We start from the raw sequence: 26,124 nt of genomic DNA, 5'->3' as shown, positions 1-26,124 counted from the left end.
AACCGCAGTTCTTCTGTGGATTTAGGCAGCCTCAGTTGCTTCTCTCTCTTCATGTAATCCCAGACAGACTCGATGATGTTGAGATCAGGGCTCTGTGGGGGCCATACCATCACTTCCAGGACTCCTTGTTCTTCTTTACGCTGAAGATAGTTCTTAATGACTTGCGCTGTATGTTTGGGGTCGTTGTCATGCTGCAGAATAAATTTGGGGCCAATCAGATGCCTCCCTGATGGTATTGCATGATGGATAAGTATCTGCCTGTACTTCTCAGCATTGAGGAGACCATTAATTCTCACCAAATCCCCAACTCCATTTGCAGAAATGCAGCCCCAAACTTGCAAGGAACCTCCACCATGCTTCACTGTTGCCTGCAGACACTCATTCGTGTACCGCTCTCCAGCCCTTCGGCGAACAAACTGCCTTCTGCTACAGCTAAATATTTCAAATTTTGACTCATCAGTCCAGAGCACCTGCTGCCATTTTTCTGCACCCCAGTTCCTGTGTTTTCGTGCATAGTTGAGTCGCTTGGCCTTGTTTCCACGTCGGAGGTATGGCTTTTTGGCCGCAAGTCTTCCATGAAGGCCACTTCTGACCAGACTTCTCCGGACAGTAAATGGGTGTACCAGGGTTCCACTGTTTTCTGCCAATTCTGAGCTGATGGTAATGTTGGACATCTTCCGATTGCGAAGGGAAGTAAGCATGATGTGTCTTTCATCTGCTGCAGTAAGTTTCCTTGGCCGACCATTGCGTCTACGGTCCTCAACGTTGCCCGTTTCTTTGTGCTTCTTAAAAAGAGCTTGGACAGCACATCTGGAAACCCCTGTCTGCCTTGAAATTTCTGCCTGGGAGAGACCTTGCTGATGCAGTATAACTACCTTGTGTCTTGTTGCTGTGCTCAGTCTTGCCATGGTGTATGACTTTTGACAGTAAACTGTCTTCAGCAACCTCACCTTGTTAGCTGAGTTTGGCTGTTCCTCACCCAGTTTTATTCCTCCTACACAGCTGTTTCTGTTTCAGTTAATGATTGTGTTTCAACCTACATATTGAATTGATGATCATTAGCACCTGTTTGGTATAATTGTTTAATCATACACCTGACTATATGCCTACAAAATCCCTGACTTTGTGCAAGTGTACCTAGAAGAATTGATGCTGTTCTGAAGGCAAAGGGTGGTCACACCAAATATGGATTTGATTTAGATTTTTCTTCTGTTCACTCACTTTGCATTTAGTTAATTGATAAATATAATCTTGTGGCAATGTGGCCAGGCCCTTGTGCGTAGTGTGTGTTATATGTTGTATGTTACGTGTTGCGTGTAAATGTTGGTCTATAGAGATGGTACACGGGATATAAACGGGTCTGTGTTTCACGTGTATTTAAAAATGTATAATTGTATTTAGGCACAAGGATGGCACAGATCACTTCACGTGCTGGTTAAAATGTAATGTGTGGTCACGGGAGTACACTTAATTAATTCACGTGCAGTTGTACCGAGATTCCAATTGAATGATTGACTAGCAATCGAGTCTCGGTACAACTGCATAAAAGCAGCATGTTTTCACTCACTCGGGGTTGGGTGTTCGAGAGTGGAGAACGGGAGAGAGAGAAAGGAGAAATACAGTTAAGGTGAAATAACAATTGCTACAGCGTGCTGGAAGTGCCAGCACGGTACTTGTTTAAACGTTCGTCCACTTGTTTTGTGTGTTAGTACGTTTTGTTTGTCTTTTTATTTTGGCGTGAAGTGCCGTGTCCTGTTTTTGTGTTCGCTTATTTTGTTTATTAAATGCTGAGCACAACCAAGTGCTCAGCTTCACCAACCTCACTGTGTCTGTCTGTTTCTTCCGGGTCTGATGTGTCACCACTCAGCCAGCCTTGTGACAAATCTATTAACATGTTTATTTTTGAAAGCATTCTTACTTTACAGCATTTTTTCACACCTGCCTAAAACTTTTGCACAGTACTGTATATATATGTCTCTTAAATGTCAATGCCTTAACTAATTTTTAAATGTGCAAAACAGTTTGTCTGTGTTACTTACAACTTACAAAATAACCCCATTTTGTAATCAAGATATTGTATGAAAAAGTGCAAATACGAAAATATACTGCCATATACATATGCAACAGAATTACAGATTTTTTTTTTAGTCTAATGACCCTCTATTAAGACCATTGCACTCCCATTGGTGGTCTTAATAGAGAGATTCCACTGTAAAATATAATATACTATTGTGTAAACTAGTATATGCAACTGTACACAATGTAAATGTAGCATAAGCAATAGCATTTTAGAATCTATATTAAAGTAACTTTTTTTGTTAATTCTGAAATATCATTTTAAATAATACACACTTTGCATTTCAATAGGCTGCCTCTTGCTCAGGGGAGGGAGGGCTGTTATATTTGACCGATGGAGGTATATCTGATGTTAAATAATAACATATTGTATTACTTGTATTGTAACGCTTGAAATGTTTTTGCTTACGATTGTAAGTTGCCCTGGATAAGGGCGTCTGCTAAGAAATAAATAATAATAATAATAATAATAATAAAGCAAATATCGGTAACTGCATTATTCAATCATTATTCACAGCATTTCACTATTGACTAAATATTTAATGCAAGTAAAAATAATATGTATTTTTATCTATCTTAAAAACAAACAAACAAAAAAAAAACAAGGCCAGTATTTTACTGCTTAATACCCCATACGTGAAAAGGGGACATTTCTCTGAGATTGAGTCATTTGTACCCTCCTACAAAGAAAATCCGAGAGGAGACCTTGAATCCTGTCTTGCCTATCGCTAACACTGCCCTGAGATAGTGAACTGGAAGAGCAGAGATAGAGCCGAGATGACATCATTACCCCGGTCTCCATGAACTGTCAAACATTTGGACTGGAGTCAATCTCCCAGATAAGAGACAACTCCCTTTACAGTACAGGGTTCTTGACAGAAACTATGTAGGGAGACACAAGTACCTGATAACAGTAGCAACAAAACATTCTATAACAAATATAAATGAAGCACTATATGCATAGTCCTGTACAGCTCTGGCCAAAAGTTTTGCATCACCTAGAATTTTAGGATTCAGGCATCATTTAAAAAAAAAACAAAAAAAAAAAAACTGCATGAACATAAATTTAGATATTTTAAAGTCTACCGGAAGCCATAATAGTAGTACAGTATTTCAAGTTAGATTTAGAAATGTCAGATTTGTCAGTTTTTCGTTAAGAATATGGAAAACTACAAAGCGGTATGTAATTCCATATGTTAACATTATTCAGCAGGTTTCATTCGACTTTATGAAGCACATTAGTTGATTCTATGAGGTGATGCAAAACTTGGCCATAGCTGTATAGTTCACAGATTGCCAGTGTTGCTTTTGAAAACTAAAGTCTTGTTTTCCTGTTGAAAGTTTTCAGGAAAACATTTTTCAAACTGCCAAGGTGAAAACAGCAGCAACATAAATAAAGAATTGTTTAAATGCCAGCTTTTCCCTCATTTGTAACTGTTTGAACAACATTACGCTTTTCAGTCATTTCAACTACTGAGCAACATTTAAGACAGTTCAATAGCATAGTTGATGAATATATATATATTTTTAAACAAGCATGTAAAACATGCAGTCCACCTTTCACAGCCTACAAAGGGTTAGTAGTAAACTGCTCTTTCTAACCATTGATTCAGTATTCAATGTTAAATATTGAAATTGACACATATGTTTATACATATACATATATATATATATATATATATATATATATATATATATATATATATATATATATATATATATATATATATATATATATATATATATATATATATATATGGCTTGTAACGATAATAAATCGAATTATCTATCGATTGGGAACCCATGATAACAAAATCAATAATGTTTTAATGAAATCGAATATTCCATGAAATTAAAAACGTGTCTTGTATATATTAACTTACTGTCAAGAACATAATCTGTGTTGTTGCTTCTAAAAGTTATAGAGAATATGCATCTGTGAACAAATACAGATACAGACATCAAGAGTAACCTGCTTTGTTAATGTATTTTATACATATTTTGTTTTAAATCAGTCCCAACTGTAGCCGTCTGTCTTAAGCGAAACCTTTTACCTTTTCGTTTTGAAGCAATGCACTATCTGCAACCTTTTTCATTTTTTGAGTCTAAATGCCCCTGGATCGTAGCTCGACGTATGTGATCCAATGAAACGTTGCAGGTTGTACAAAATAGTTTGCCACCATCACCATGCAGAATGCAAAATTACTGTACACGATCCGCTGCAGTAATTATTGTAGATATTTTAACTAATTTTGGACACTCGCTTAACAATACCAGTTGAGATCTCTTAGATTACTAAACCCTCCCCAGATGCCTATATCAACCAATCAGTGAGGAGAGTCCAGAGTGGTTATTGGCTGCTGTTAAGTGTCAATCAATAAATCCTATCCAGTTTTCTTTTTGAAATTGAAACAGGCTTATAATCACATCAGAACCTGGACCGGTACACATAACTTCATTGGATTTAAGTGCAGGGTAAAAGTACACAAAATAGACAGTTTTCACAGTGAAGAATGAATTTCATGGTCCATGTCACGTTTTTCACGGCCGTGAAATAGGTAGGGCTTGGTAATGTATTGTAGCGCCGTCCCTTTTCTTTACAGCGCCAGCAATAAAGTCACTGACAAAGTGAGTGTTCTGCAGTCTTCTTTTATTTATTCACTACCAAACTGTCACACACACTTTTGTCAAAACCTATAACGTCCACCACTCACACGTGCACCACCGACTCGCGCACACACATGCAGTCCTCTGCAGCCATGCAATCTAACTAATCCTATTCGGGCACCTCCTGCGCTGTCTCTCGGGACTGAACACCCAGATGGCCTCCCTGGAACTGTCGTGGTAGGGTGGCATATTGCAGGCCGGGGCCAGAGCTAAGAGCTTGTGGGGGTAGTGCAACTTGGTGCAGGCTATGGCCCAGGTTTTATTGGGGTGCTTGCGTGGCGGCAGGGTACAAGCTTTGGCCCTGGGGAATGAGGGGTGGAGCTGGAGCAACGGGGCATCGACACTGGATGTGCCTAGATTGCCCGCAGGACCAACACAGGTGTGGGCAAGACGGAGGTGCACGGGGGGCCTGTGTGGTAGTGGATCTGATCATGGCAAATCAGATTGGGCATCCATGGCGGGTTGCCGAGGTCGTTCTAGCTCTCTGGACCTTCAAGTTGGGTCTGCCTGGTAGTAGGGGGAGCTGTGCCAGCTAAAGGCTTGCTTCTGGGGGCAGCAGGGCCAGCCGGGTCATCTTCCTTAAGCACAGCTTCAACTGGTTCTGCCTGGGACACAGCCTGCAACAGAGAGGCGGGGGCAGCCACTCTGACCAGGTACAGCACGTCTGTGGCAAGGGCGCCTAGTCTCTCTTCTGGTCTTCGCGTCATAATAGCCAGCTGCTGTCTAAACCCTACAGCAGGTTCACTCCTACCAAACCGGCGGTCCAGGGCTGTAAGCAAGGCTTCATAGTCCTCTACCTCTGTTGTGCTGAGATCCAACAGCGCCTGCGTGGCTTCCCCTTCGAATGCAGCCGCCAGCTGCCCTGCCTTCTCGCTGGGACTCCATTGATTAATCAGAGCAGTAATTTTAAATTGTATTAAATAGGCTTCCCAGTAAGTAGTTCCATTTTAACGACCTGCTTTGACTGTGCTGCGGTAAGGCCTAGTCACAAAATCAATGCAATTACTGTTTAAAATTAAACTATAAAATGCTTTAACAAAAAAAGAGACTGTCGTTTTAACACCATTTTCTAGCCACAGAATCCAGAACAAAGGCTTAAAAATACTGTATAAAAAATTATTTCAATGTATTTTGCCCCTTTAAAATAGCAGGAAAAAAAAAAACTTTGACCAAGTGCAAATGTGAATGAACCCTTTCAAATCCAACCTTTGTGCTGTAAGATATTAACATCTTCCTGAGCTATTCAAAAATATATTATAACTGAATATTCTTGCCAAGGCACTGCATTGTAACAAAGATGAACCTACCTATTATCAGCCAGAGGCTATTTTCCTACCCCCTGACAACCCTCTCCCACTTTGACTTGTCCAAGTTGCTTTAGAGAATAATAAAGAACCTGTAATAGCCTTGAAAGGATCTTTTCTAGGGCCCACAAGGCATTCAAATGAAGTAGAGTCAAAAGAACTCAAATCTAATCTTAACATCACAACATTTCATCCAATACACAGAAATAATTCAACTGACTTTTATGCGACAGTCCTTTTGTGCGAGAGAGTGCTTAAAATGTGTCAGGAGAGTGTGATAAGAACTTCATTTTCAAGTATATGAGAAATTAAAAAGGAAGGTTTTGAAGTACTTACAGTGCTTAGCTTGCTTGAGGTAATAATGATTCGTCGTTCGTGCATCATACTGGCGTAAAGCTGCAACATGTTGTTCACATCCACAGCAACGAAATATTCAGTCAGATTTCTCTGCAGAAGAATTTTTAGTTTACATTAATCTTTACATTTCGACATACATGGGCATGCATTTTATTAAGTAATATGAGGCTGTACACAAACAAACACACAGGCTGTAAAAAATACAGAATGAAAATAATAAAAATATGTTTTGTTTTACAAAAGGTAATAAGCAACCTATTAAGAAATCTCAATAAAAAAATAAGCCTGTTAACGATGTTATTTCATATATAATTAAAAATGAACCATTCAAAATGTGGAATCATTGTACATTAAACTCACACTTTCAGGTATTGTCGGAAGTCCATTGATATCGGGAGTTATGAAGTATGAATGCTATAAGAATACATAAAAACAACAAAAAAAAAGTCAAGAACAAGTCATTCACTAGCTAAGCATCTATTGTCAATTGCACTACGACAAAACCATTATGGATGACTACATTATATTATCCCACCACCATCAAAAGAAGACACTCACCTATAAGGTAGTATGGTCAAATGCTTGGAGACTAAAGACTAAAGCAGTGGTTCTCAAACTTGTTGGATTGTGCCCCACTTCCTAGACATTTTGACATGCCAGGTGGTGTCAGCAGTAAGATTTGCTTCAAGTGAATTATAATTTCTTGAATTAATTTTTTATTTTTAATCCTGCACCTTCTCACGCCCCACCAGGATACAGCCCCCCAGTTTAAAAGCCAGTGGACGAAAGAAATGGCAAAAGATTCCACGGTGTTACCGACAGCAAGTCTTTAAACCTTTTTGTTCCTCTGTAAAACTCGGCAGAAACAGGCACAGACTCTCTGACGGTATCACATTGGGGGAGTTTCCACGTGTGGTTAAGTGGCGATGCACGTGCACATTTGGGAGAACAGCGCAAGAGTTTCAGGTTTGTGGCTGAAAATAAACCCTAAATGTATAGGGCCATTTTGCATTTGGCTCGAGCACAATGTCTTGAGTAAAATTAGAATGCACCTAGCAACTGCCTCATAGACTCACACCAAAAGTTAGAGGTACACAGATCAGCCTGTGATTAGTCAAATCTGGGAGGGGCCCTAGCAAAATGGAATCTCTTCCAGGCTCTTTGGGTCTGTCACTAGGAATACACATGTGGGTGGTTAGGACACACACTAGAGCTTGACACTGATCAAGTCTCCCACTGGGGCAAAAAGGAGCAAGTACAGAATAATGATCTCTTGAAAATGAAAAAAAATAAATGTTCCAATGCCATCAGAGACTTATTAATACATCTACTGTTTTGTTTCAAACGCATGCTTCAGAGCAAACAGAACAAGTGGGTCCCAAGATGTAGCCTTGAATAGCTCAGGCAATCAGCTGTCAAAACTTTGAGAAAATAGGTCACCATGTGCTACATTCAAAAGAATTCCTACACCAAGTGTCATTACAATTGGATGGCTGGGTAAAAACTATGACATTCAGATGTACGCTCCCACTACATCCCAGTCAGGACGTGTTATTGAAAAAAATAAAATCACTACCTAAGACTGTTTTCAATATAATCTGAAAGTACAGTTCAACATCTGCTCTCTATATTAACTTTTGTTATATAATCACATTAACATTCTTATACAAAACATCTTAAAATTGTATGAATTATAGTTAAGCAGAATGGAATACCTAGCCATTTCAGGATTTTAAAACTACATTTTTAGCTGAATTGGATGATAAATTACAAGTATGTCATGTTTTCCTATATCTTACTGTACTGAACTTGTTTAAAACAACAACAAAAATGTTTATTATGGGCTCTTTCTGGCTAGTAGGAACCCTAAATAAATTATAAATGTATAGATAAAAGGAAACCAACCACCAGAATATATGAATAGATGGGAAAGAAATTACAGCATGCAACCTTTAACACATACTGGACATACTGTTAGATTCTAAGAAAGGTGCATAAAAATGTACGAAGGGAATTCTAAGAGAATGGTACTGGTCGGCTCATGCGTTTGCATTTGACTTCAGAGCAAACCCCAAAATGTACTAGAAAGCTCAAAATAACTTAATATGCAGCTTTGAAAGGCACTGCAAGACGTAAGTTACATCACAGGGCACATTTGTGTTGGTGTAGATCTACAGTATGTGAAATGTAACAGAATATAACAATAAAATGCATGAAAATATGGAGAGAAAAAAGTAGGTTAAAATTAGATGTATTTGCTTGGTGGAGCTGGGAAATGTAACTATATGAATTAAAGAACATTATAGTAGATTTGGGAGAGAGCACTCAAGTTTTAACAAAACTTAAAAAGAGAATAAAGTAGTACAGTACATTGTTAATTATTTGCAAAGTTTAAGAACCTAAACCCCAAAGAACCTCATTTTTTATTCATATATGAAAGATAAGAAAGATTATTAGGCAGAATCATTTCAAAATATTCCCCTGTGATTAGTTCTTCCATTAGTTTTAGACTTTTTTCAGATATTCTTATTTGACTCACCGGCAGCTGGCTTTGCTGATCTTTCAGAGCTTGCCTGCTGGCAAAGACCAACTGTTCATTCTTTTACAGTATGAGGAAAAAAAGTTAATGTTCACAATAAATCGATATACCCCAAAAGAAAAAAAAAAAAGACATGACAAACCTTTTACTCTTCCCATTCACCAAGGGGTTAAAAGGGGACTTGCATATAAAGACATTTAATATGTCCTTTACCCATAAAATATATCACCCTCATTATCCTGTCTATCTGCGATGACCCTCAATTGACATGTCAGGATTTTAAATCTATTTTAATGTGTATGGGAGCACAGTTAAAACATTCTACAGTAAAAATCAGCATTAAAACTAGTTGGAGTTTTACTGTAGTTTATAAGGCAAGTTGCTCAGTGGTTGCCTTCCTGACATACTGTACTGAGCAACCTTGGTTTCCTTTTAAATTTGAAAGTCTTGATTAAAGACACAGGGTTCATACAGCTGGCTCCCTTCAAGTGATTTAAGACTCTGAACATGACTTTCCCTACCAGGTCTTTCAGTTATTCCACAGAAAACTATTTGCAGTCCCTGATAAAACTAGACTTGGTCTATCAATCAGGCTTACTAAAAGAAATCTTCATATAAAATCTGGATTTAAAAAAAAAAATGGGTGGAAAGTTAGTGTAGTATAGCATTTCAAAAATCAATGAGACTAGGAGATCCACGTCACTGTACTGTAGGTATGTATACATGTACAGTTATTGTCTGACAGCTTTGTAGTAACTACAGAATTAGTTTAGCAAAAATACTTCCCCACATTATTTCTTAAAATAATCCATAATGAAGCCTAATCGTTAGAGGTTGCCAGGTCTCCATGCTTTGTTGAAATGGCAAATTTGGTAAAACAATAGTAATTTAGGCCAAAGCATTTGGTACATTTCGTAAGCTTTTTTTTTTAGCCAAACAGCACAATATATTATCTATCACACAGTTTGATTCACCGGTACTCTGTTGAGGGTTACAAGTTTAAGCAGTAAACGGAAACACATTGAAATTACCTTCAACTGTTATAAAACTTATGGAAATGTTCACAAAGAGCTCATTTTGTCCAAAGGCCATTCTTACTGTGAAGCTAAAGATTCAACTTCACCAATATGTACACACCAAATGACAGACAGACTGCTGTAAAAACACATCGAGTCACAAATACATCAGAACACGATGAGTTGTGAAAGTACCCATTAGGATAACAATGTCCAGTTACTGCTTATCTGATACTAAAGCTATTAAACCCACTTCTGTTTCAAAACAAAATGTCAGCTTTCAGCTGCTCTGTTAATACCTACCACGCTGAGATTGACAGAAGTGTTTGGCTTTGGCACCGGGTAGCTGTACAATGATTTTAGCATATCATTCAAGTCATTTTCCTGTAGGAAGGACAAAACACAATGTGTAAATGTGTGGCTGCTGTTTGTAAATATTTATTTTATGAAACATTCAACAAGAAGAAAAGCAAAAAGATATTTTACAATGAACTGCATTATGAGGGTTAAAATTGCAATCCAACAGCAGCATCAGTTATCTTTCCTGTGGCGAGTAAGAAATTATTTACTGCACAGAGTAAATATTCTGCTTAGTATCTAGAGACAGAAGATGACTTATTAGTGCACAAATAAAAGCTGATGATTTGTTATGTATTCTTAAAGCATAATTTTAATAAGAATGGTGGTGGAACTGTGATTGTGATGATGATGATGATGATGATGATACAGGCACCGGCACTGAAAGTTTAGTACACAGATTCAGCCAATACAGTAGGTCGGAGGTAGCACTTCATTAACCTCTACTGGCCTTGTCTTGAATCATCTGTCATCATCTTTCTAAAACTAAGGTAACAAAAAACAACCCATATACCCAAGTGGACATGTCACATACAGTATAAGGCCAATTTTAAATGTTTTTACTTTGATTAACTGTTTATATTATTAAATTTAGGCTGCATAATTTCAAATTGCATCACAGCGCTCTTAGTAAAGTCGAACAAATGCTCTTGTAGATAGTACAGTACTTCTTTTATGTCAGTACCAAGTCTTCAAACTGAATGAATTTAAAACAGACAACTAAGATAAGGAGAGATGTCAGTGTACCTTAATCTAACCATTGAGAAGCTACTGATTGATAGACTTGAAGAAAGTCTGCCAATAGTCTGTATGTTGTGGCAAAATATCCCCCCCCCTCCCATTGATACTGCACTGTACATGAATCCAGCACTGGCCAAACAGCAATGGGGAATAGGGTTCAAACATCATCGTGTCATCCAGAGTTTCCTGCCCTGACACTCTGCACATACTTAGCCTGAGATTTGTTTGTACAAGAACCCTGACACCCCCTACACTGTGTTCTCAGCAGCTTTTAAACATTGCTACATGACAGCACACTGATAGCACAAGTAGGACTTTCAGGATATTTCTTTCATGGAAGATAAATGCTGGCTCATCAAGTCAACATTTCCGATATGTAAGCTGCTAATGATCATGGACACAACTATTTTGTTATGTTCCAAGATATGTTTCTTGAGACATAACATTTTCTCCCTGTATATTTTCTAACAAAGTAATTCTGACAACCTACAGTATGGACAGCAGAGAAGACAGAATGTCTAAACTTATTTGAGTGCCTAACTCTATCTTTAGTTTTTACTGTACATACGGTTTCACTTTTCTTGAAAAAAAAGATAAGCATGAAAGTTAGTTTTACATTATTTTTCCTTAAAAAGTAACTCACCTGTTGTTTTGTTAAATAGTCTCCCAGAGTATTTAACAGCTTATAGTAAATCTCAAACCAAGGGAGGTAACTGAAAAAAACAAAAACACATTTTTAAATACATATGCAATTTATTTATAATAATAATAATAATTAATAATAATAATAATAATAATAATAATAATAATAATAATAATAATAATAATAATTAAAACACAACTCTTTAAAATAGGCAACATTAGTTGTGTTCATATTTACGGAACAAATCATTGAAAACAGCCATTATGTTTTACAAATCTTGCTAATGCGTCTAAATAACAAAAATGCAACTGAATATAAAGTTTCATCACCCTAATAAGCATGCAGTGGTGGAACCACATTATTCAAAATAACAATTTTCCACAACACGAAATTATCATTGATAGCCCCACAAAGCAACCTAAAAACAGCTTTTGTTAGATGTATCCTGTTATACAATTAAAAGCAGATGCTGCCGTTCATACACAATGGCAAATTTATTAGCACCTCCCATGTAATGCAGTATTTGCCAATTTGGGCTTTCCTTTAAAAAGAAAGAATAAAAGGATAATTTCAGGTGCCTGTACCGTATTTGTAAACTTGTGCAGGGTAACATAATCCTGATAAGTTGTGTATAAATATTAACAAAATCGTCAGCATTTTTACGCCAGTCATGTACCAATTGTTTCTGAAAACTAAGCATTAGTCTGATACAGCACTCGTTTCTTCTTCATAAATCACAGTACGAGTTAAGTGTCTCAAGCTGACGTAGAAGGGTATCTATGCTACTATGAACTGGAAACTGGTTTCACAGGCCCTGATAAGGACAAATCTTGGACTACCTAATGTTACATTTTATTTGGTTTTACAGACCCAAACCAATGGTGGACTCAGCATTGGTCAGGGTCAGTGAAACCAGCCAATAAGCCTTTATCTCTCTTCTTTTTGTACGAGACCCTTTTTGGCTGTTTCAAACTAAATGTTTTAAATTCTCCTCTGCCAACATATGGATATTAAATGCACTTAATGCATCTGCTCTTGCTCTAGCTGTTATACACATTTATTATTATACTTTACAAACAGCATACTATAGCTAAATCCATCAGTATAGGACATTTTCCCATTACGTTTAAGACTGGACATATGCTAAACCCAATTACATAAAGTATAAAGAAGCAAAACAGTAAAATTAAGCCACACGATAATCATTCCCATTTCAAGCAGAAGACCACACACTCTGTACAAAGTTGTAATGGAATAGTACATTCAGAAAATGCAAAGTTGTGTTCTGCTAGTATGCAAGACACCATGCACGGGGTTCCCCAACATAAAGACAATACTATACATGCAAAGTTGAAAGTTTATTAGGAGAACATTTAAATGCAAAGCCTAATAAATATATACAATACATGTGGTACTGCACCAGTGCACAAAGGACTACCATTTATATGCATTGTACAATCTTCATTATAATATAGGTCAGTGGGCACTTTGTAGACTGGAAATAACTCACTGCAAGAAAACAGCATTGAACGAAATGTCTTTAAAAGGCAAATGCACATACTTTTATGCATTTCATCACAATACATAAATTAAAAGTCAGAACCACCATTAACCTGAAAAAAAACAGTAAAATTCTTAAATTGGCAAAAACTGTTTCTTTGTGGTTCATCATGCATTTGCAAGCCAGATCAATACACAAACACAATGTGAGATCTACTGTATACAAAAATAACGTGCAAAAAAATGATACATCTTCGAAATTTGACACTGAACAAATTAATCATATAAAATGTACAAATTACCTGTTTATTTTTATCTTTAAAGAATATGTATACAGTAAAGTCTATCCCATTATCATTCTTTCTCTTTGCTGCATTGAGATTAAAATGTGTTTCTAAATACATGTCTCTTGACTTTTAACCCTTCATTTTTCATTTCTGAAAGGTCCTATAAACAAGGGTCTTCACTGTCAGTGTGGGTTCCCAGTCCCTATCATAATGGAAAAATAAATGGGAAGACTGTAAATCTTATTTTGAAATGAGATAAACTGATGTTCTATACACTGTGCATTTACTCATCACGAGATGAAGGGAGGGGTACTTGGTAAGCAGGGTCATTTTTATTTTATTTGTTATCTCGTAAAACATACATTTCATAGTTTTTTTGTTTTTTTTTAAATAAAACTTTTAAACAAACCTCCTCACTCCTACTCATCTCCATTTGTGGTTCTACACTGTCTGCTGCCAGCAAATCTTATGATACTGCATATCTTCCAAAGCACAACACACACTCTCTCACAAGCAATGGTGGGAGATAAGAATATAAAACTGCAGTTCAGAACCAAAAAGGGTACTGTAAAATAGTCCATTTTGAGTATTGTAAAACACTATGCAGAACATGCAAAAAATCTAAGTAAAAGAAAACATAACATGGACATTTACAGTAAATCTAACCGTTTAACAAATATTTATATAAAAAAAAATTATAAAAAAACATTTATAAATAATTTGTGCATGTGTAGTAATGATACAAATAATGCTTCATGACTAGTGAGAAGCAGAGTTGAGAGGGATGTGTCTTGGTGGGAAGGGCCCATGTCTCATTGACAAGTTAGTGAGGCAGCATTGGCACTTGTAAGGATCTACATGCAGTTATGTATTTTGTATTATCTACTACAGTATGTATTATGCGTTCTTATTGATATGCATATGAATAAAATGCATTTGCTACATGATTAGTACCGAACACAGTTCTGTCTACTCTCTTAGCTACAACCAGTCATAAAAAGTAACCATGTGCTACTAATAGTATTAAGACCAGCTATTTCCTAAATTATACAAAAGGCACATTAAATCATAGCCAAGGTTCTATTATGCTACTAATAGTGGGCTTTCATCTTCTGACCCTTTAGCCTAAGCTTTGGTTAAAGCGACACCAAGGGTTACAAGTTAAGTAAAGGAAATGTTTTGTTTTTTTTGTTGTTAAACGGTTAAGTGTCCACTAATAGAACTGAACTTCCAGCAGGAATCTAACTCCAAGCAATCAAATAAAACAGAGGAAACCGCTTTTCCATCCTGAAACTTGAGATGTCTTGGGGCTACTTTTTCACTGCAGAGGCAACGACACAAAATGTGTAAAACTGAAACATTCTGTATTTCAAGGGTTTTGCCTAAAGTAACCAAGGACTTCAAGCTTGCTGTCAGGCTGCAGCACTACAAAGGCCTGTTCGTATAAAACTGTCCAACTCATTAGGGTATTTCATTGTGTAAGCATAGGCGACAATTTTATAGCCCAACACTTCAACAATCAAACAGGCAGCTGTTTTAATGACTTTTAGTTCTGCATTTAAAAGGAAAAAAAATATTTGGGGCCCTTTTGCAGCAGATCCATTCCGAGTTGTTTGCTTTGAGCTTCATCACATGAAAATATGAATTATTCTTTAAATAAATAAATAAATAAATAAATAAATAAATAAATAAATGGACAAGTTTTGCATTTGCTTCAAAACATGGTCCCAAAACAGGATACAGAGGACACAGAAGTTTAATAAACTTTGCTGAATTATTCTTTGTTTATATATATATATATATATATATATATATATATATATATATATATATATATATATATATATATATAAAATTTGTAGAAATATAACTACTTAAATATCAACAGTGCAAATTAACAAAGAATATTTCAAATTTATTCACACTACAAAAAAAAAGCGGTCCTAACTTCTTTCTAACTAAATCTTAACATTTAAAATATAATAACCAAATATAAAACACAAATTTATTCATGTTCTTTGTAACACCTCTGTATCTTGGCAACTATTTTATCCTAGTATGAATGAACAAAACCATGAAAAAAACAGCAACTCAGAATGCATAATGCAGTGCATATATAGTATGTCAACAGAATTACAATGTAATTCTCAATGGAAGAGAATGGGGAGCCATCTACTAATTGGCACTGGGATTGCATAATTATCGCTGAACTGTCTCCGCCACACTTCAGTGCCACTAGCAACGCAAGAAAAACAAAAGCAGTCTTGGCTCAGCAAAATCACAGACAACAAGTTTAATCAAGACGATATTCAACCTAAATCTTCCAGTGGGCTTTGCTGGACACAATAAAACAGTATAAGACTTGCCAAACCTATGGTTTCTTTAAAAAATGAAAAAAACTGTGAAAACTAACACCACCACTGGAGATATTTAAAAAAAAAAAAAAAAAAAAAAAAAAAAGGTTAAAAATCACTGTGTTTATGCTCCCAAAAAGCAGATCACATTCAATTTAACAACTGCTCAGAGTTGCATAACCAGAGCAGTCTACTATATGCTGGCTTCTCTGCAGATTGGTAAAGCCTATTTTTTCTGCTAACTACCTACTGATGGTGAAAATAGTCACTTAAAACACAAAAAAAGTAAAACCACATTAACATACCTGAGAATACAGAGGCAGACCTTGCATCCAGATGTGAGTCGGCAAAAACCAAACCTCTGTTTGCTGTCAATGTCTGTAAGCACAAAGGTAAAGTGCTGGCCCACCTGGGTCTGCGATACCCTGTTAATATGGAAGTGGAGTTATCAAATAAGTTCCCTTATAAAACCCTGCCGGTCACAGATACACATATACATATGTTTGAAAGGAGGTATAACAGTGCAGTGTACAAAGTTTTTTGGGATGTACGCAAAAGATTTAAATTAAAAAAAAACAAAAAAAAAACATACATTTTATTTCAGGTTCTTTCATGCAAAACCCCCAAGTCAGCTATGTAGAAAGAAAAGTAAAGTAAACACAGTGCAAAAGTTTACTGCACCATGTTTACTTCATTTAAACATTCTGTGTACATCCGCAATTGTCTTTTTTATTTTTTTTATAAATAAATAAAAATAAAGACACACACACAAATTTATATTATATTTTTATATATATATATATATATATATATATATATATATATATATATATATATATATATATATATATATATATATATATTTATATAAATATATATATTTACAGTACTGTATATAAATAAAACAAAAAGATATGACAGAGGTCACACCATGACAGGCTAAGCTATAATAAATCACACACAGGACATATTTTTTTACAAGAACATAGTGCCTTCCTTCAGGAAACTGAATATCTTAGTCTTTGTTGTAAAAGATGGGAATAGCGATCAAACAATTAAAATGCTACTGCATTAGTTGCTATTTTTAGTTACTATCTATCTATCTATATTTATATATCTATATACAGTATATATATATATATATATATATATATATATATATATATATATATATTTAGTTCATAGACGTATGCTATTAAATTGAAAATGGTGGTTACAAAGGCAAAGTATTAGTTTTGTTTCTGTCAATAATGTCTCCACTGGATGGCAGCAGCAGTGTTTCAGCAGAGGGTCTCTACCATTTTGACAATACCCATCCCCCAGCCCCAATGCTCAATGCTACTTTTCAAATAAAGAATGGCAATATTTACTCCGTGAACACCAAATTAATTATTTATTTTACATGTCTCTTAATATCAATTAACAAACTTTGATCTGTACCAAAAAAACATCAATTAAAAAAAGAGAAAAAACACTGTGATAAATGATTATTCCATCACAATTTAAAATCCACCCACTCCTTTAAATGTATTGGTTACAAGGCCTTCATTTTAGCATTACAGAGAGAAACTAACACTGATGCCAGTGTAGGCAGTTTATTAACAAAACAAAAAGGCATTTGCTGACAAAATCAGATCCATTTCAATTAAATATTCTCTTCGTCCTTATTTAACATTTTTTTTTCAAAGAATGACCACTCTGCCATCATTTTAATTGTGCTCAAAAAAAGGTGCCAGTAAAATTGTGCTATTTTTAATTCTTACACAAAACTTTTAAAGCCATTGAATAAACTTGTACTTCTACCGTTGTAATTTTAACACAATATGCATTTGGTGGATATCTTTATATTATTAGTGCTTTAATTCCTTCTGCCAACTGTACAACCTTGGATGAAAACACCTATTCCTCTAATTTCCAGTGCGAATGTATAGAATATTGAACATGTGAACCTTTCGAAGGTGTGCTCAAGGCTGCCTTCTCCGCAGTCACGTCTCAGTGTAATCAGCATCTGCCCTGGCTATTGACTGCAACATAAATATCCACTACACTCAGTATTGTTCAGAAAAAGTAAGCAGTTTAGTAACTTTGACAACATTACTATAACAACTGAACCAAAGTATGTATTTAGTGGTAAGATAAGCTCTAGCCACTTCTGTTATTTATATACTGTACAAAATCTATACGTCTGCATAGCATAAAGAGGAGGAAGCAGTATGTAGAGTGCAATTGGGATGTTTTTGCTTTAATCAGATACAGAATATTAATGTTTCAGGAGTGATCATGTTTTTTTTTTGTTTGTTTGCTTTAATACAGTCTTTATGTAAAAAACACACACACACACACACACACTATTGCACAGTACCTTTCAACGTCAAAAGGGAAGCAGAACTTTGGCACAGTCTGCAGTACTTCCTGTGAAACCAGATGGGAAAAAAAACTAAACATTAAAAGACTAACAAAAGCATTGGATTAAAAACACTTTGCTTAACTATTTGTCAGCAAGCTTAGAATTGGAATGACTTTCTTTCTTTCTTATTACTATTTTAAAATATATATTTTGTTGTATTAAATATCTTGGGAGAGTGGGTTGTTTCAAGGCTTAAATAATTAGCCACAATTAAGTTCACCGATTATAAAGGGGGAATTAAATTGTATGCTTTGGCAGATTGCAGTGACAATGGCAAAGAGGTACCAGGAGTAAAAGGCCTGGCCTGAAGGGTATTAACACCCCACACTCCCCCAGTGGGATCCCCTTCACCAGAAGCATATGGATTTTTATAAGAAGTGCTGCACCATATGGGTAAGCCACGTCTGCCGGTACTTGTACCAGTCTAGCCATGGGGACTTCCGACAAAATATACAAATGCTGTTTCAATTAAAATGTAGGTGGAGGAGAAGGATGAGCATGCAGGAGAATAACAGTACTGTATTAAGTTAACAACTCTTGTCACAAAATGGTAAAACTATAAACTTTTTTTTTTAATTTATTTTTAATGCTGCAAAAATCCTTCTATACAGAGTATCATGTTTTAAATTATTGTAATGCACATGCATCAGATTGCTTGCATATACTTTAAAGCATTGCACATGGTGTGAATTCACATTTTGCTTTCTGAGTAATATATTTGTAAAACAATCTATTCAAGATACAGAGACAACTAAACACATAATAAACTAGAATTATGTGCAGATATCTGGCCCTCCAACCTGAATTATTTCCATTATTCCCTTTTTCTAAGCAGGACTGAGGATAGGTGGTTTCATTTTCCCCTCAACTGTTATAGTAAAAAAGCGTTTACAAACTTAGGATGCTCCAGCGAGCTTTTTATTGTAAGTCTGTGTGCAGTAACACATAAGGATCTTGTAGATGCAATTGTTGACCACATTGTTACTGCACAGGCATGAATAACAAAAACCTTACTAGAACAAGTGTGTGACAGCTCAGTTTGCATTAGCTGTATCCCACGATAGATGTATAAAAAGGTAATAAATATACACATATCATAGGGGATGCTGGTAGAACAATAAGATTAGATATTTTTATTTACTACTGACACAAGGGTAGCACTCACTGTGGAGGGCAGAATAATTTGTGGCAAAAAAATAAGAAAATACATTTCTTCACCAGGGATAATGTACTCGTTCATTTATTATGCAAAAACATATCAGTTGCATGTCTGAGTTTCAGATATGTTTCTACATGTTTTATTTGTGTGTGATTTTTTTTTTTTTTTTAAATCTAAATTTCGTCTGTAAAATTCTACTGAGTATATAAAATAAATTGTATTAACTAATTAAAACATAGTAAACAATTACTGCAAATGAGAATTATAAAATTATTTAAACTTGTGATCTTTAAATTCTGTATTCTTCAGCCACAGCATAACATGAATTTAATTTCACTTGGAAACCTCCTGTAAGCTGTTTTCAGTTCTTTCCCTTGCTTAAAAAAAAAAAAAAAAAAATCCCCAGTGCTCACCTCCCTTCTCTACTGGCAGAATGCTCCCTCGGGGCTGTGTCTTTAAACCTCGACACTATTTAAAATTCAACCAGCCAGCAGGTCTATAGACTGCTGTATAAACAATATAGACAAAAAAAAAAATCTTCTCTCAGCTTATGTTGGTGGCAAAGCTGCTCAGCTGAGGCTGCGTCTCCCCCGACAGCGCTGGCTGATCAATCAAAGAAATTGTACCCCGCTTCCGAGGCTCCAGCCTTCGCACTAATTACAGATACCTCTCAATACATTTCAAATTAGGAATAAAATGGTATTTATTCAAGCCATATTTTCCATGACAATGTAGGTCTGATTAACACACCAGTTATTTCTTTGCAGAAATTATTATGGAGTCAGTTACTTAGAGATGTTTTGCCCTTCAAGGCCTTAAATTTGTTTTGCATTTGTTTGTTTTTACTTCAAACCTAAATGAAAGCTTTTAAGATTAAATCCAGTTTTAGTCTTAAAAAATAATAATAATAAACCTTTTGCCTGTGTTGCATGGTGACAAGCTTTCAAAAGAATGTTACCAGCATACTGTAGTCATTTTATTTTTGACTTTTTCTCTCCAGATCGAATATTGCACCTCATTAACTTGTCCCATGTTCGGCATCCAAAGGGTCAGTTTACTACAATTCCCCTTATGAAACTAGATTCACAATATTTTCTTTGATGTAACTGCACTGAAAATTATATTTAATTGTAGCTTTACGTCTGAAGAAATGGCAAGAATTTTTCAGAAAATAAAATTTTAAAAAAACCCATCAAACTACTGTTTTATTAACAGCAAAATTGTATATTTCCAAATAAACTTTAAATGCTTTAAATAGCCTTTTCAACAATCATTACTATAGCATATGTCATTTTCTGATGGAGTATAGTTTTGTTTTAAAGACAGACAAACTGATATTCCTCTGGGCAAAACTGGAGATTTTGTACCATACGCCTGAAAGATGCTAAGCCATAAACATCATTAACTGAGTGCCAACTGGCCTCAGGGGTTTTATCCATTTAAGCTTTCATCTCCCACTGGACTCTATAGCTTTGTATTACCCTGCTGTGTGCTCCTGTGTGTATGTGCAGAGACTCCTCCATGGTCCAGCAGCACAGAACAAACCCATTTTTGCTAAATCTTAAACCAGGCATAATATTATATAATAGAATGTAGTATACCGTATGTGTACATTTTTGAAGAAGAAAACATAATTTCTAGATCTAAAGTTGTTGTAATGGGTATTCAAGTGTCAAATTATCTTACAACTTGCAGTAGGGCTTGTACAATGGCATGGATTGTATTCAAAATGTAAATTTAAAGGAGTAAGTATCATGTGATATACACATGTACAACAGTGTTGGTATAAACTGTGTCACTAACTATTTGCATGTGTTACTGCTACTTTATAAGAAAAAAAAAACAGCATAAACCAAGACATGTTCAATTTCTTAAAAGCTTGATGTTCCAGAACCACTATACCTCATGGTATATGAACATTTTCATACCTACACATACTTTCAACTGTAAAATAAAAAAGTCTGTGTAAGCAGGAAGCATGTGTAGAATTAACAGACATGAAGGTGAAACCAATCTGTGGAAATCCCTGCATTACAAGAAGCTTATCTTCAAAGCTGTGTGGACACTAAAGTTCAGAGTGTCTAAAAAAGGGTTCCATGCAAATACCCCATACTCTTTCCTATCACAGTAAAGGAAATGCTCCTGTATGCAAGCTAATGGATACATTCATAGTTCTAACAAAAGCTCTTTTACATTCAAGTTTTCATCCATTTAACACAAATCAAAGTGATTTCCCTGCCATCCAGTTTTATTTGACAGACAGAAGTAGTAATTCTATATTGTTGACCAAAGTGCAACTAATGTGACTCTAAGCTCGTCTCAAATCAGTTGCACTTTGTTGGATGACTGTGTTTCCACTGCAGATTGTAATAGATTGAAGTGGATAAAACCCAGAAGCATCAATGACTCCCTCCCCATTGTATTGTAAATCACAGCTCCTGAAGAGTGACAATGTGCATTTCAATGCTATATTGTAGATGTATCAGTGAGACTGACAAGTGTCTGATTGTGATGGTGAAAACACACTGAAAATGTCCTGACTGGAACAGTAAGATAATTAGATACCATACAAAAACAGTATGTATTGTCTGTCTGTATGTGTGTGTGTATGTATGTATGTATTTGTCCAAATTAATATTTTGTACCACTATTTGTACTTTGAAAGAATTATTCAAGATCAGTATTTCCCAACACCGATTATTAAAAATCCCTATTCCCTACCAAAGACTTGATTTCAAATAAGATCAGGTTATCCCACCTCACATCATAGTCAGACATGTCAACCCCTAAGTGTTCATACCAGTGAGACCCCTGCTGAAAAACCTTGGGATTGATGAAAAACCTTAACCTAGACCACTCGATTTTGTTGGGGGGGGGGGGGGGGTTGCTTGCTCCTTTTGTGGTGGCAAAATATAATAAATAAAATAAAGAAATAGTCTGGGTACACCACACACTAAAAAATGACATTGAACAGTGAATGTTTATATGTGATCTGGTTTAACATGTACATTATTCAAAAAGAATACATCTACACATATTTCTTTGTAAATACTGAGAAAATTAGTTTAATATACTTTTTTTATTGATTTTCAGTTTTAATAAAATCTTCAGTTAGTGTGTCAATGTAATTATTATTATTGGTTAACACTATTAAAAAAAAAAGAAGCGTCATTTTACAGAAATACGAAACCAGTGTGTGGTGCTCCCTGTCACTTTGACTAAAATTAAGGTGAAATAAAGAGGGACAGATATACCATCAATTTCCAATTGTTCTGTTATTTCTTACCATATGGCGTCTTTCTTTTTATTGTCTTTATAACCACCGACATTGGCATCATACAGAACATTATATTTTTCGACTTAATAATTAAATTCTTATTGATGTCCATTTCTCTTTTATTTCTGTGGTAATTTCTGCGTGAACGAGACAGTGACAGTCTGGCAGGCTCTCCTTCAACTCTGTCCGAGTAATGATGTGTTGTGTACAGAAACATAGAAGGCTCGCGCAGACAAACCGTCAGTTTGAGACAAGGCAATTCTATCTTTGGCGTAAGGGGGGAGTTTGTGTAGCAGCTACAGGAACATAGAATGATAATGTACGCCTCTCCATGGTGCCCCCCCCCCCCCCCCAAAAATGAAATAATACGCTTGGACAGTTGTGTTAGATTTACCGCTGTATCATGTATAAAGGATTTTGCAGCCTCGCAAGCAATAACAAACTTATGTACAAGCATGAGAATCCATTGCACGGACGTGAGATTGTGAAAAACCATGAGTTTCATGGGTAAACCTTGACACATTTATTCATCGTGTTTATACCTGTTTACAGTTTCTAGTGATTGCATAGGCTAACTGGTACAGTACAGGGTATCTCCACATAAAGGCCAAACGCATCCACCATCACCTTGGATGATGAACCACAGGTCAGCATAATCAAGAGCCATTAACTAAGTAGGCTTTAGCATGAGTACAATGTGCCTAGGCATAAAGGCCAGCACACCAGGGTGGGTCTGCCAATTTTACTGGAATTTAACAATTTAACACCCCCAGGGAGCCTGTGGAGGAACTCATGACGATGAACCAACCTCTAAACTTGCTGTCAACATTCAGTGAAGGGGAATTACCCTTGAGTTGCAGCCTTAAAAAAAAAGATGACCATCTTAGCACAAACATTCTGGATCGTTCGGATAATTTCCCCCAACATCTCCTGGGTGGTGAACCACATCCTACAGCAGGCAAGGAAAGGAGAGGCAGCCAATCATGAAGTGTCAGTTTGGATCTTTTGGTTGAACATGGTGTCAGATAGTACAAATATTTGGTTTTAGGACCCTTGGGAAGAAGCAGTGTTTCCTTACGAGTTAGAGCAGTCTACTAGAACAAATAATTCCCCCCAAAACAACCCAACAACCAATTAGTTCACTGTTAAACTCGATGGCCTTTGATCTTTAAACAAGAAAGAAAACAAAAGCCTATTTGTATATATTGTGCATTACAATAAGTTTAAACTTCATAGCTTTTAAAAGGATCCAAAAAGTCTGCTTTTGACTGACCTGGGTACCGACAATGAAAACAATTAAAACTGATCTAGCCAAACAAATTTATTACAAATAACAGCTATGAAAAAAAGAGCTATTATTATTATTTATTTCTTAGCTGACACCCTTATCCAGGGCGACTTACAATTGTTACAAGATATCACATTATTTTTACATACAATTACCCATTTATACAGTTGGGTTTTTACTAGAGCAATCTAGGTAAAGTACCTTGCTCAAGGGTACAGCAGCAGTGTCCCCACCGGGGATTGAACCCACGACCCTCCGGTCAAGAGTCCAGAGCCCTAACCACTACGCCACACTGCTGTTAAATTTATAAAACAAAAGCTTGCAAATGACAATAAAACATTTACTCCTGTAACATACATTTATCATTTGCTCTTGCAACTTTATTGCCGGATACTGAAGTAGTTGCTGCCATATAAAAAGGTACAACAAAATGAGTGGGAAAAAAACTGGAAAGATCACAAGATCATGAGCTGCTAAAACTTCCTGGTGAGAGATTAGTCACATGACTTCCTCTTAAAACTACAGGTAGCTGTGAGACAAGTACATGGTTTTATTTTCTTCACTTACTGGGCTACAGCAGAAGTCCATTTTCATCTTCTTCAAAATCTAATGATAAACCGGGTGAAACGAGGCAATGATAGAATGGCAGTACAGCTACTGACCCAATGTTGCATGCTACAGAACTGCAGGTGTCGGCTAGGGAGTCACACTGGATTCATACACTTAAATCTGCACATTTTGTAAAAAATAGTTAAGCATATTGGGGTCATATGTGATGCTGCATTTAATGTGAAATACATGTTTTTGAGTGTGGATATCTATATGATAAAATACAGTTTAAATGTAGGCAAGATAAGATAATTTGTTCTGGATCAGCTGTAATTTTGGGGAGAAAGAATAAATAAATACAAAAATCACCTTAACTGAATATAGTGGATTTATTTACTTTGTGGGATAGATCACAATCAAATATATGCCTAATTTTGGCAAAGTACGCTTTTAAATGGTCTTGCACAAGGAATCCCTTAATTTTGAACATGCAACATCCAGTACTATAAAACAGTGCTGTACAATGCATACCACACCTAAATGTAGCACTGTAATACTATTTTAACTGCTAAAAGAAAAGGATGATTAAAAGTTCACTCACAAAACTTGTGACTGTCAACGGGCAACCAGAATTATTTTTACAGATTTCTAAGAAGTTGGGCGACAGATCTGAGAAGGTATAGATTGATTTCCATCTGTCTGCTTCATTTGCAAACCATCTTCTTACAATTCAAATGTATGCCTTTGCTTCTGCACACAGCAGCTGGGGATGACCAAGACTTCAGAGTGCTCAAGTGATCATTTTCATTTCATATTTCACAGCCGATGTGCCAGCTCCCAGTCTGTTCCCCTCGGAGTCCTATTCTGCTGGAGCAGATCTTCTCTCGCTCACATTTTTTTTTTTAAAGAAAAAAAAAAAAATCAATTCATATTTCCATAATCCACACTTGTGTCTTTCTCTTTCTCTTCTCCCCAGGGTGGACTAACCCCTGCACCCTGATCTACGGCCTACAACTGTCATTACGCTCAGCAACAATAACAAGATAAACAAAAGGGCCCTGTAGAGTTTAGATCTGCTGCTGACATGTGCTGGCTAACTTTAGAAAAGAAAACACATATCTCCAGCAGCAGCACAACAAAAAACACAAGACGTGTAATCCCAATAACGAGTAAACTGAATGAGCCCTTTATGTTTATGTGGAAAAAGCCAATCCATCTGTACATACGCTGGGACTGAGCAATATAATCTTAATCAAAAATGATTTTATCAACGCTGGTACAAGATAAGTTATACAGTAAGTAATATTATAATATAATTGTAGGGAGGAATTATTGTGTTGCACAGAATAAAAGAGATTGTCTTTTTGATTTAAATGATTTGCTAGAGATCTTGCTGAAAAGTTTTAAAATTTTGAACAACTGGTCTGCTTGAATACTGCATTGCATCAAATATCAACTGCAGCTCACTTTTCTCCTGGTTAAGGATCTCTGTAAATCTGATATTCCTTGTGAACAGCACCCACCATACAGCTCCATCCTTTAGGTCTGATAATGAAAGTACAATATGAAGAGTGAGAGCTTCAATTTACTAAATTCTAAAAGC

At 35.9% G+C, this 26,124-nt stretch overlaps 1 protein-coding gene across 5 annotated transcripts in view; it reads right to left on the bottom strand.

The window, feature by feature from the left end:
- LOC117400899 (DENN domain-containing protein 1B-like) overlaps nt 1-26,124 on the bottom strand; it is a 93,837-nt gene that overhangs the window by 41,718 nt on the left and 25,995 nt on the right. For 4 of the 5 annotated variants that reach the window (XM_059031789.1, XM_034001251.3, XM_059031787.1 and 1 more), the window contains exons 4-10: nt 18,204-18,253; nt 16,147-16,266; nt 11,701-11,770; nt 10,263-10,343; nt 8,944-9,003; nt 6,765-6,818; nt 6,384-6,494 (exon numbers count right to left, since the gene is read on the bottom strand). In XM_059031789.1, coding sequence (XP_058887772.1) covers nt 6,384-6,494; nt 6,765-6,818; nt 8,944-9,003; nt 10,263-10,343; nt 11,701-11,770; nt 16,147-16,266; nt 18,204-18,253 — 546 coding nt within the window. The remainder of the gene's footprint in view (nt 1-6,383; nt 6,495-6,764; nt 6,819-8,943; nt 9,004-10,262; nt 10,344-11,700; nt 11,771-16,146; nt 16,267-18,203; nt 18,254-26,124) is intronic. The other variant, XM_034001260.3, reaches the window with a different exon arrangement.

The sequence above is a fragment of the Acipenser ruthenus genome, chromosome 10 (assembly GCF_902713425.1).
Source record: "Acipenser ruthenus chromosome 10, fAciRut3.2 maternal haplotype, whole genome shotgun sequence".
Classification (NCBI taxonomy): Eukaryota; Metazoa; Chordata; class Actinopteri; order Acipenseriformes; family Acipenseridae; genus Acipenser; species Acipenser ruthenus.
This window is presented reverse-complemented; position numbering and strand designations above follow the sequence as displayed.